This window comes from Pempheris klunzingeri, chromosome 7 (genome assembly GCF_042242105.1).
Source record: "Pempheris klunzingeri isolate RE-2024b chromosome 7, fPemKlu1.hap1, whole genome shotgun sequence".
Taxonomy (NCBI): Eukaryota; Metazoa; Chordata; class Actinopteri; order Acropomatiformes; family Pempheridae; genus Pempheris; species Pempheris klunzingeri.
The window spans coordinates 23,254,661-23,266,878 of record NC_092018.1 but is presented as its reverse complement, the minus strand read 5'-3'; the positions used below and the strand labels follow the sequence as shown (position 1 = coordinate 23,266,878).

At 44.0% G+C, this 12,218-nt stretch overlaps 1 protein-coding gene across 1 annotated transcript in view; it reads right to left on the bottom strand.

Moving 5' to 3' along the window:
• Window positions 1–397, bottom strand: part of LOC139203661 (collagen alpha-1(I) chain) — a 58,530-nt gene extending 58,133 nt beyond the window's left edge. The window contains exon 1 of the mRNA XM_070833488.1: window positions 361–397. Within this exon, the coding sequence (XP_070689589.1) occupies window positions 361–397 (37 nt within the window). The remainder of the gene's footprint in view (window positions 1–360) is intronic.
• Between the last annotated feature and the right edge of the window lie 11,821 nt (window positions 398–12,218).

Sequence of the window (12,218 nt, the reverse complement as noted above, 5' to 3'; positions counted from 1 at the left end):
CTCTCTAATGACTGATGGGATCACAGGTAACCTACAGTAGGAAGAAGCACATTCCTGTCTGCGAGGAATACAAGGAGCTCCACACATGAATTCTGAAGGGTTCTCATATGACTAACAAGAAAGGGGTTAACGGACCCTCCCCACTGCCCAGAAGAAGACCCCTGTTAACTTATGATACTTTAAAGCAGTTGCTGAATCCTGGTATTACCGCTCTGGGTTGCTAACCTTTAATAAAACCTACAATGAACAAAAGATTATTTAGTTTATAACATCTAACAACCCATTTTTTGAATGATCTTTACCATGACCTGAGGCAAATCAATCCAGGCTGTTGTACCCCAGCTCCCTCCAACTTCTCACCACTGGACTTGCTATCAATATCACTGTCCATCGCCATGTATCACTGGCATATGTTAGTTTGGTGGACGACACCTAACCCTATTAAGGAATATGGTCTTTGCGTGCAAAATATTTAACATAAAACGATTAAGGTTTTACAAAACAGCGATCAGCGATCACATCATGAAGCAGGACTCAGTTGAAACTTTAGTGCCAAATTCCAGAAGAAATCTGCAAGTAATCAAATGAATAATCAACTGGGCCTTTTGTGCTTTTGAAGTTCTGGGGTCCAGAATTAGTTGGACAACAGCTTCGATAAAACCTTTGCAAATGAGCATTTTAAAGTGAGTAAGCCACCAAAATAGACCAGGATAATCTTTCTTAGATATCTATCCTACCCATTTCCTGAATACAGACACTCGAATAATCTTTTTAAAGGCAGCTGATGATGATGATGACATCTCTTCACCACAGAAAAGGCCCTTTTAGATCATTGTGTTAAGATGTGCTTTACTCTGCCAACAAAGTGAGGAACCAGGACTCCCCCGCTGGCTACAAGCGGTTAAGAGCCAAACATCCACAACAACGGACAGTGCAAAGCATCAGGAGAGCGATCAGTCATAAAGATCAAGTCCACAATGACATGGCAGCTAGCAGGCAGCATGAAGCCCTCCCGCTGCTCCCAGTTCAGGTTTCAAAGTACTTCACTAAATACACATCATTCATGTTTAATATATACAAGGTGTCCTTGCGGCAAAGACACGATATCCTCTTGTTTTCAGAACTGCTGAACTTGGTCAGAAGTTTGCAGTTTGTAGTTTGTCGCAGATCTTACACAGAAGCACGGACTTGGGAAACACAAGTTCTTCGAATATTCTAAATCCATAACATAACGCATAACCTTTAACGCTCAAACCTTCTGAAATGAGTATATAACTCAACTGACAAACTTAGATAAACTGCTCTCTAAACTCTGCAGATTTATATTAAAATCAGATAATTCCCTGACTGTCCGAGCAGCCAGCTGGAATACTGACTTCACCATCTCTCCCTCAACAAAATAACAATAAGATGACAGCCTTTAGGGAAAGATGGCTTCCATTCTTGTCCATGTTGGGGCTGGGCTAATGCCGCACACCTTCACACCTTCACACACTGACAGCTTTCCGCACCGCACAGTTGCACTAACTCATGGATTCATTGCTAATTAAACAGGTTATTCTCTTGATGGTTTGTTGTCACTTACAATGTACTGTTTGGCCAGGGCCCAGGGGTATTCAACTTACAGTAACTTCAAACTGACACACACACACACACACACACACACACACACACGCACACACCCTAAACGCACTTATATATACACAAACTCTCCTCTTCTCTTCTCCTCCTCCTCTTCCTCTCCATCCTGATGCTTCATGTCTCTTTAATGTCTGTTACTAACTTGGTATCTTCCCTGGAGCCTTTCTGTGCTTTTCTTATCTCTCTGGTTCCTGTGGATCCTGGTCCTGGTTCTCCTGGCTGTGGTTCTCTGGTTCCTGTGGATCCTGGTCCTGGTTCTCCTGCTGTGGCTCTCTGGTTCCTGTGGATCATGGTCCTGGTTCTCCTGCTGTGGTTCTCTGGTTCCTGTGGATCATGGTCCTGGTTCTCCTGCTGTGGTTCTCTGGTTCCTGTGGATCCTGGTCCTGGTTCTCCTGCTGTGGCTCTCTGGTTCCTGTGGATCCTGGTCCTGGTTCTCCTGCTGTGGCTCTCTGGTTCCTATGGATCATGGTCCTGGTTCCCCTGCTGTGGCTCTCTGGTTCCTATGGATCATGGTCCTGGTTCCCCTGCTGTGGTTCTCTGGTTCCTGTGGATCCTGGTCCTGGTTCTCCTGCTGTGGCTCTCTGGTTCCTATGGATCATGGTCCTGGTTCTCCTGCTGTGGTTCTCTGGCTTCATGAATCACTGTTGTGGATTGTCAGCCGCCGCCACTTTTTACTGATATGAGTCGTGTTATTATTATTCAGATATTAACTATTGTCATGTTTTTCAATGTTACCATATTGCTAACTATTCATATTCCTACGGTCAGTACTGTAGCTGCCCCCCCCTGAGCCTGGTTCTGTTCCAGGTTTCTTCCTGTTAAAGGGGAGTTCTTCCTGCCACTGTTTCCTAATCTAATATGTGATGCTGCTCATGTGGGGACTCTTGAATCCTTAATGTTGAATTCCTGAATCGTTGGGTCTCTCTCTAATTAAAGAGTTTGGTCTAGACCTGCTCTTTATGAATTAGCGCTATATAAATAAAGATTGATTGATTGATTGATTGATTCCACACATAAATACTGGTGTAGAAGATTGTTATCACTTTTATCCCCACAAGTGTAATTATTGGCGTCGCTTCTTTGAGATAATACCGGGCTGGGCCGTCTGGAGGGTGATTGGGTGGTGGCTACCCGGCTGCCCCCCTTCCCCAACACCCTGCATTCTTCCATCCCTCCCACTTCTTTAGGGGCAACAAATAGACGTGAAGAAATGAAGAATGTTATTCAATGGACAGACTCCCTCCATAACTGTCTGGGAGTGGTCCATGAGATGTGGGCAGTGCCCCCCACTGGGCCTGGGCATGCCTGACTTTTAGAAAAAAGACATCACATCTCTCGCCGCTACATACACACATTACCTCTCCAGGATCATTACACACAGATTTCACATTCAACACATGCACACACACTTTTCCCACATATACCCTCATCCAATCTAACCTAATCTTATCTTTATCATTAAATATACACTGCAACTGCTTTGTGTTTTTTTCTGTATCCCTGTCCATTGTGTTTCTTACTTTTCTGCTACGTAGCTGTTTTGTTTTTGTCACATTATTTCATCAATAATAAAAAAAAGAATACTGGAGATCTGCCGCAATCTACATGTTTATAATTCATCTTTATAAAGACACAAAGACAACAAATATAAAGGAGCTCTTCGTCTTGCTGTCCACAAGTCAGCATCTTGTTCCCTAGTGTGCATTTGTAGAGCACGTCGGCTTACACAGACCCTGGATTATAGACGGTACAGTATATGAGCATGTGCACGTCAGCTGTCCTTGTGCAAGCACACAGCTGTCTGCGTCCCCACTCACATCCGAACAAACCTGCATTCTTGTTCTCAGCATATGAGTGATGTTTGCTTAACAAAGCAGCAAGAACAAGTTTGCACAGTTGGCACATTTGTCCACCTCAAGTGAGCTGCATAAATTGTGCCACCTGATTACTGCCCGATGAGGTCGACCGGTCGCTGTGGGTCGGCTGTTTTGCCGCTAAAACTTGTGGAATTTCATAAGATCTACAGAGGATATTCAAAGTTCCCATTAATTTCACACAACCCATAGCTCATGAGGAGCAAATGGTAAGATAAGACTCCTGATACTGATGTCATCATCCATGCTTAAAAGAAGTTTCAGGTCAGACATGCAGCTCATGAATAGCATATGCCTCCTAAGACTTTTCTATTGTGAGCTTGGGAAAACATCCAGTTGGCCTGTGGTTTAAACTGTGGTTTAAAAACAGCTTGAAGAATTCTATGACAAGCCTGGAAGTTGCTGTTGGTACATTATTGCAGAAGAAAGTTTCTAATGGAGGGATGTGGCAAGGCATCATTGACAAAGGCCGTTGATGAACAACTAATCACAGAGGCAATGAGAAAGAAAGCAGTCAAGAAAAGCATGGTAACAAGTTTGAACCTCATGATTTCTGACCACGTCAGAAGGCAAACCTGTTCTTCCAAATGTCCAAAACAAAAGCCAAGTCCTTATAAGCCATCTTTATTGGCAGAACTTGGCTCAGATAGTGGCCGGGGGCTGCAGCAGAGAGAAAGCGGCACAGTCTATAACAGCATTGCTTGCTAACCCCTGTAGTTTTACTCTCAAACAACTTACAACTTACCTCCAACAATAATCTTTTTTCTTATTCTTTCTTATATATGCTACTGAGATGATGGTTTACAGGTACATGTGACGGATGAGTGGTATTGCTGCTATGCTGTGTAACGTCAGCTGCTCTGGGACTGCTGAACCTCGCAGATGGACACACAGTCAGTCAATTTCCACTTCTTCCTGCTCCTCATTGACAGGTCTAATGAATATGGTCTGGGCACATGTAGCGATGTAGAGGTGGGGTCCTGCCTGTTATGACTCATCAAGTTTCTTAAGGTTAGTTAATGTGTTTTCTGTTATTTCCTGTTTTATTCTAGCCTTCAACTTTTCCCTCTCTTTTCAGATCCCTTGACTTCCTGCCCTTGGGTCTAACACGCTCCTGTGATTGTCTGCCCCACCCTGAAGGTTTCCACCTGTGCCCACTTCCCTGTTGTGAATATTGTCTACATTTTCCCCCGTCCCGTGCTGGATTGTCTTGTAACTTAGTGTTGAGTGTTTAAGCGGCCTTAGTCAGTGATAGTGCGAGTATCTTGTTGTGAGTGTAGTCAGGTTTGTAACTATTAGTAAGTATTTTTCGATAGTGTCTGTATTTTGGTGCAAAATCAAACCTGCACCTTTTAAAATCTATTTTGCCTCGTGTCAAGCTTTTGAGTCGATCTGTGTGTGCCTTTGGTTGTAACATGAAATTCAATATGAAGTCAGCTGACTCTGAAGTCCTGGTGGCCATCTGCTTTCAGGGTACACGCCTGAATCAGTTGGAGGAGCAGCTGTCATCAATAAGGGTGTGAAACAGATGACAGACACTCAGGAAGAACTTACGCCATCACTTACCACTCAGATTAAACACGTGGCGGGACAAATATACAGCATAATGACCAATGCTGAAGCCAGTTCCACTTAACTTTTAGAGAACCAGTTATAAGTTAAAGCAGAAAAGTGTAAGTTCCATGTTCCTAAGGTCTCCTTGCTAGGGTTTATTGTAGGTCCAAGTCAAATGGGTCCAGAGAAGGTGAGTGCTGTGGCTAACTGACCTACTCCAACCTCCAGGAATAAGGTTCAGCACTTCCTTAGATTTGCAAATTTTTACACACACAAAGTTGGTTAGAAATTTCTGTTCCATTGCTGCTCCATTACATGACCTCACCTCTCCTTCTGTACAATTTTCTTGGACTCCTCTGGCGGAGCAGGCATTCGTCTGCCTGAAAGAAGTGTTCACCACAGCATCTGCACTCACTATTCTGGACCCTCAATGACAGTTTGGAGCAGGTGGAGGGCAATTTGATATGGATGGATCATAAGAATCTAGATTATGTTTGCAAAACAAAGACTCAATTCTAGACAGGCTAGATGGACCCTTTCCTTTAATTGGTTTAACTTCACCCTGTCATTTTGTCCAGGATCACAAAATGGAAAGCCCAATGCCTGATCCAGGATCTCTGACCCTGATCTGGTTCCTAAAGAGCCAGAGAGCATCCTGCCACCTGACTGATATGAGTCATGTCGTGGCCCAAAGAGGAGCCATACATTTCTGTTCCCAGTGACTGTTCCTGAATCTCTGTGTTCTCAGGTCATCAACTGTGCCCACACACGTCACCCTGGAACACGGCACACCCTGTTTGTGGTGAGGCAACACTTCTGGTGGCCTGAAATGGAGGAGCAGGTCCATGAGTATGTTCCTGCTTGTACCAGCGGCTGTGGCTCAGTGGTAGAGTGGGTCGTCCATCAATCGGAAAGGTTGTCGGTTCGATCCCCAGCCCTATGAGTCTGCATGTCGAAGCGTCCTTGGGCAAGACACTGAACCCCAACTTGCTCCTGAGGCAGCTTCAGTGTGTGAATGAGTATGAAACAATAAAAGAATAGTCTCCTCCAACTTAGAATGAATGATGTGTGAATGGGTGTAAGACCTCTTCTCAGACTGGATTGGATTCCTCCAACGCCCCTGGTCAGACATATCCATGGATTTTGTTACCCGACTTCCTCCCTCACATCTGTACTATCTGTACTGTGGTGGATCGATTCTCTAAAACTTTACCCCCTTGTCTAAATTACGTACTGCCAAGGAGATGGCGGAGGTTCTCCTCCATCATTCCCCAGTGATGTGGTGTCACACCAGGGGCCACAGTTTGTTTCCCAGTTTTGGAAGGAGCTTTGCAGTCTCATTGGTGCCACCTCCAGTCTCACGTCAGGATATCATCCCCAGGCCAACGGACAAACAGAGCGGCTCAACCAGGGGTTAACCCCACCTTCTGGAGCAAATATCTTATTTGGGTTGACCAAACCCCCTTGCCACTGATATATCTCCATTCCATTGTGCATATGGGTATCAACCCCCCGTGTTTCCAGAATCAGAAGGAGATCTCAGTCTCATCTGCTCAAGCACTCATTCGCAGCCGCAAAAAGGAGTGGGCGGAGCCAGGTAGACCCTCCAGAGGAACGCAGTCAGGATGAAGTCCTGTCTCCGTTCATCTACATTCGTCTTCGTCGTCTCTTCGTGCCCATCCCACCTTCCACGTGTCCAGAGTCAAATCTGTTGCTGAGAACACACTGGTCCTGCTCTCCGACCCTCCACCGCCTCCCCATATGGTTGATGGGTGATTATGAGGTCACAGTTGATGGCAATTCGAAAAAGAGGCCATGGTCATCAGTTCCTAGTGAATTGGAAAGGATACAGACCAGAGGAGCATTCATGGATTCCGGACAGCTTTATTGTGGACCAGCAATTCATCTGGGACTTCTATAGACTGAATCCTGAAGAGCCTGGGCCACCCAGAGCCGGCCATAGAAGAGGGGGGGGGGGTACCGTTATGCTCCACCAAGTTAGTTTAGTTAATGTGTTTTATTTCCTGTTTTATTGTGGCGCTAAACTTTTCCCTCTTGTTTCAGGTCCCTTGACTTCCTGCCTTTGTGTTTCCCACTCCTGTGATTGTCTGCCCCAGGGTTAGGGTTAGCTAACGGCAAGAGAGAAATCATTTTTTGATCCTGTTTGAATTGTGCCATGAATTATACATCTATAAATTTAAAAGATAATTTTGCAAGTAAATGGTAAATGTCTTTGTATGATGCCTTTTTAGTCATTTTGACTCCTCAGAGCGCTTTTACATGACATCCTCATTCACCCATTCACACATCATTCAAGTCTAGAAAGTCTGCTCCTGTGACTACATCTTGATGCTGAGCACATAGACGCCGTAGCTTTAGCGGCACTTTTGTGACTTCTGGATGTGCAGCCTTTCTAATAACGTATTTTCAAAGTCTTATATTTCAACTGTTTTAAGACAAACCGAACATTTATAGGGCCAAACGGAAAAACCCTCATGAGCCGCGTATACATCGATCCAGTGTTCATCATGTCCAGGACAGAAGTTGTTCTTCTAAATTTACTGTCAAAGATTATGCAAGTGTGTTACTTGTAGCATCTCAGGCTTTATAATGTAAAGTCTGAATCCTTAAACTAACAACTTCAGTCGATCATTTCTGTCTAACCCAAGGTAAATACCCTCAGTCCATCTCGTCTTGGCTTCATCTAGCACTTTTCATTTGCCCAAACACACAATCGTCTGGCAGCTCCCTCCACGGTTGCCTCAGCTATGAAAAGTGAGTGGCATTCATTACTGGTTATCTGCTCGTCAACGCTCGGCGCAGACTTGGACGGGTGCCCTGGCCTGCTGTCAGTGAGCTGGATGGCAGGTGCTTTGATGTGCCGTGAAAGGAGAACACAATGTCCACAGATCAGCTTATTGCCCAGCGTGCAGTTCATCCCATCAGATGCAACAGAGCTGCCACACATCTACAGAGGAAAGTCCCTCAGGAGAGATATGTCTGTTCACTCTTTAATAAGCTGCAGGAGGAATATCGCACTCATATCCAGCTGTGTTCAATTCAATTCAATTTTTTTCAATTCAATTTATTTTGTATAGCCCAATATCACAACAGAGTGTCTCATAGTGCTTTACAAAGTTCACTGAAATAAACAAGAAGTGTAAGCGAACAAACAATCTAATAAAGAGTCCAGCAGTCGATGAGGCCAATGGATCAGTCCGATGGATCAGTCCGAGGCATCACCTGCCCTTTATGACCCTCCTTCACGGGGAAGGAAAAACTCAAAAAACCCAGTGGGAAAAGAGAAACCTCCGGGAGCACCACAGTGAAGGAGAGATCAGTAGGTGTTAGTGTCACGTGGAGCACTGGACTGTACACTAACCAAGCAGATCTACTAGCTGTCATTCTTCTTCCATTTTCCTCCTGAAGTAACACATCCATGAAGTGCAGCTGCAGACAAAGTGAGCCAAACCGACTACAACAGCCACAGAAAAAGCACACAGCATTTGCACAATGATTATGGCCACAGCGGGCTGAGCTGTCGGCTCCAAGAAGCCTCGCCGCATCCAGGATTTCTGTCCTCAACAATCCTAAGCTTTGAAAGGTGACCTGGCTCAGCGTCAGATTAAGCACAGAAATGGCAGCAGGATGGTGCTCGTGCTCACTCGAGCTCTCCACTTTTAGTGATAAGTAAGTAGACAGCAACCACTGCAGCAGCATCCTCCCTCCTGCTGAACAGGAGGTTGGAGCGAGATGTAAACAAAGGGAAACCAGGAGAACCCCGTGTGGGGACAGCTTTGGGGAAACCGTTAGAAAGCAAGTTATAAGGAAGAATCTTTCCCCGACATATGGACAGAAACAGGAGCTTTGGATGAGGAGAGATGAAGCTCAACAGTCACAATGTGCAGAAAACAAGAAGAAAGAAGAAGAAGAAGAAGAAGAAGAGAGGAGAGGAAACTTCAGTTCCTGCACACAAAGCTGCTGCTTCACTGGCTTTTGCCTCAGGGACACAAATCAAATCCACTTTCATGGCAGGTTAGAGCAGAGGTGATCCGGCACTGCAACAGCTGCTCTCACAGGAGGATGCTGGTACTACAGGTGAACATCACACACAGCCCTGGACAGAAGGAGCTCTGACACAAACCTGACATCAGATGCTGAGTGCTGATGTCGCCTCTTGGCTCATCTCATCTCCCCACCAAACATGTGTGTGATCAGTCTATCCTTCCTTCATTGTTGAGGGTGTAACTTCTCTTACCTGTCCGCTGAAGAGTCCACGAGCGTCCATCCACAGGCATCAAGTCCGCAGCACATCCCAGCATTTCAGCATAAAGCAGCAACAAGTGCACTCTGCGGATTATTGACATCATGGCCGTCAGTCCGCAGGAGCAGCAGCACACCGGCCGGAGGGGGACGAGCATTAGAGAGTCTGTCCTGCAACACGTTTCATCTCAGTGATGACCCCCCCCCTCCCGGTTCCTCCCCCATCACAAGGTGATTTTTTTTTTTTTTTTCCTCTTTTCCCGCTTCTGTCAAGCTGGCAACACTTTATCAGGTAAGTTCCGGTTATGAATTTCAAAACAAAATCCATGATATGAATGAAATATTGAATGTTAACACAATGTAAAGGAGCCACACCAGCAGTGAATATACAGGCTCACACGTGTATATATGGGATCAAATGAAGGTTTTCTCAGCAGGATGTGAATGTTGTACTCTCCTGTTGTGTCCTGTTTTCATTCACCCCAAATAAACATCGCCAGAAAGAATCACTTCATTACTGTTTTCATTTTCATTTCAGTTACACTTTGCAATTCAAACGACCAAAACGAAAGACATGAATGTGAACATTTACATTTTATCTTTGTAAATCAGGTTGTTTTTGTGCACCCCAGGTGATATGAAGGAAGCTACTCTGTGCTTATTTTGATGATACGTCTCATTTTTTTTTCAGTTTTCATGAATCATGTTTTTTTTAATTGTTTTAAATCATTGAATTATTTACTAATTATTTTTTATTATAAGAAGCAAATAGCTTTTTTTTTTCCTTTGTCACAATTTGACTTGTCCGCTCTTCCTGCCTCCTCAAGTGGCCAAATGAATAACAGTGCAGCTTTAACAATGCCAAACAGACGGATAGAACTTTCTATGTGTTGCCTCCAACTTTACATCTCGACTGAAAAAGACTCAGGACAGAGGCTCTAGCAGATCCAGCAGCATCCCGAAGAGGGAAAGCATTCAGCTACTCAGACGCGGTTTCATTTCATTCTTTTTTATTTCAAGGAGCTTTGCTTCATACAAAATGTTTAATGTAGAAACAACTGCAGAATTCAAAGTCTGGCCAACTAACATAAAATCAGGCAAACAAACATTTCACTGAATCCCAAGACCCAAAGAAAAGAACGTTCCAGCCCTGCTGCACGGGCTGGAGCTGTCAACAATGTTCAATACTGTTTTTAATAGAAATTTGTCTTTTCAACAAACCCCACAGTTTATATCAAATCTTAAAAATCAACAACAAAATAACACATGGTATCTAAAAGTACTAAGTTTTCTACATGCACATACATTGTTAGAACATGCAAACATTTGTATTTTTCTCAAGAAAAAGCCACACCTACACTGCCAATGGTATGCAGAAATAAAGAAGTTAGATTGCTTCTGATGTTTGGTGGCCGATAGGTCCAGACTTGGGCACAGACGTGTTTCCTTTGACGCAATACAGAGGCTGCAGAGTTAAAGAAAGTATAGGCATTTTCTTTAAAATAATGACTGTATCTGCAGAAAATCTGTTCCTGTCTTTAACAAAAGGAATCACCTTAACAGTATTCAAGGTTGGTTTATGAAAACCGTTTTATTGTGACCTAACAGGACACACATACTCCTATTCTGAGCCATGGGATTTCCATTTGACATTGTCGCAGTGGGTAAATGTTGTGCATGCAAATATACGTATAAAGTTGCTGTTTTCCTAAATATCCTATCTGTTTCTTGTTTACACTTTGTGCCTTTATGCATTGTTCGTCTTTTTTGTTTGCATGATTTTTTTTCATTGCATTTTCTAGAAAACATTTGGTCACAATCATGCTGAAGCCTGAATCTGAAGAGACCAGCATGTAAAGCTACAGAATGGACGGAGGAATGGGTTTGTCTTGTTGCATAGCCCTACTCTCGTGTCTTCTTGCATCTGGCCCCTGTAGTGAGTGTTACTGTGGTTAAAAATGGCCCCCCATCTTTGCCCTACTACCCACTAACAGGTCAGAGTCTCTCTCTCTCAAAAAAAAAAAAAATCCTTCACGAATACCTTCTTCCCAATCGGTCGCTGCAAAGGTTAAAATGGTTTTCTCATGTTGCAGATTGCTGTGATGTAAAAGCACAATAGATCGACATTTTGCAAGAGACAGTCGGATGTTGATGCCACTCGTGTGTATCAAGCAAGTTGCATATACCACATATAGTTTGAGTGTAAATCAGCCCACATATCCAAAGCAGAGTACAGTTTTCAGGCATCAACAGACAGTCCTCCAAAGCTCTGTCACTGATGCTGTGAAGATATAGTTCTAGAAATCCGACTAGCACTTCCTCCTTCAAATCTGAGCACGAGATGAATGAGGCAGCGGGGGCAGGTGTGAGCCGGTGTAATCACTCGAAAGAAAAATCCACCCCATCCATCTACTTCTGGGCATCGTTAGACAATCAATCTGCGGTTCTGTACAATCCAGCAGTTGCTTTGTGATTTGTGTGTTAAATCTCGCTCTGCTCCCACTCCCACTACAGTACTTCACTTCTAAAGGGATTTTCCTAGAATGGGTTTGAGCAAGTGCCAGAAAAAGGCATCAACTTTTCTTTCAATCAAATGTGTATGAGAGGACATTTTAGCTGCGTCCCAAGTCCTGTCAACATGCAACTAGTTTACAGTAAGTACCAAAGATTCACTGGCTGACATTGGTCTGTCAGCGTAATGTGGAATCACCTCTTGTATCGATGCTTTTCTTCTTTCCTTCAATAACAGCTACTTTAACAGAGATACCATTTGAACCGCTTCAGTGCAGTTGGAAGCTATTTGGGCTCCGTGTCGACCCTGTGGTTAGATTGAACAGGTTTAAACTGTCAGACAGTACGTTAAGGTGATAACTTAACACTGATAAC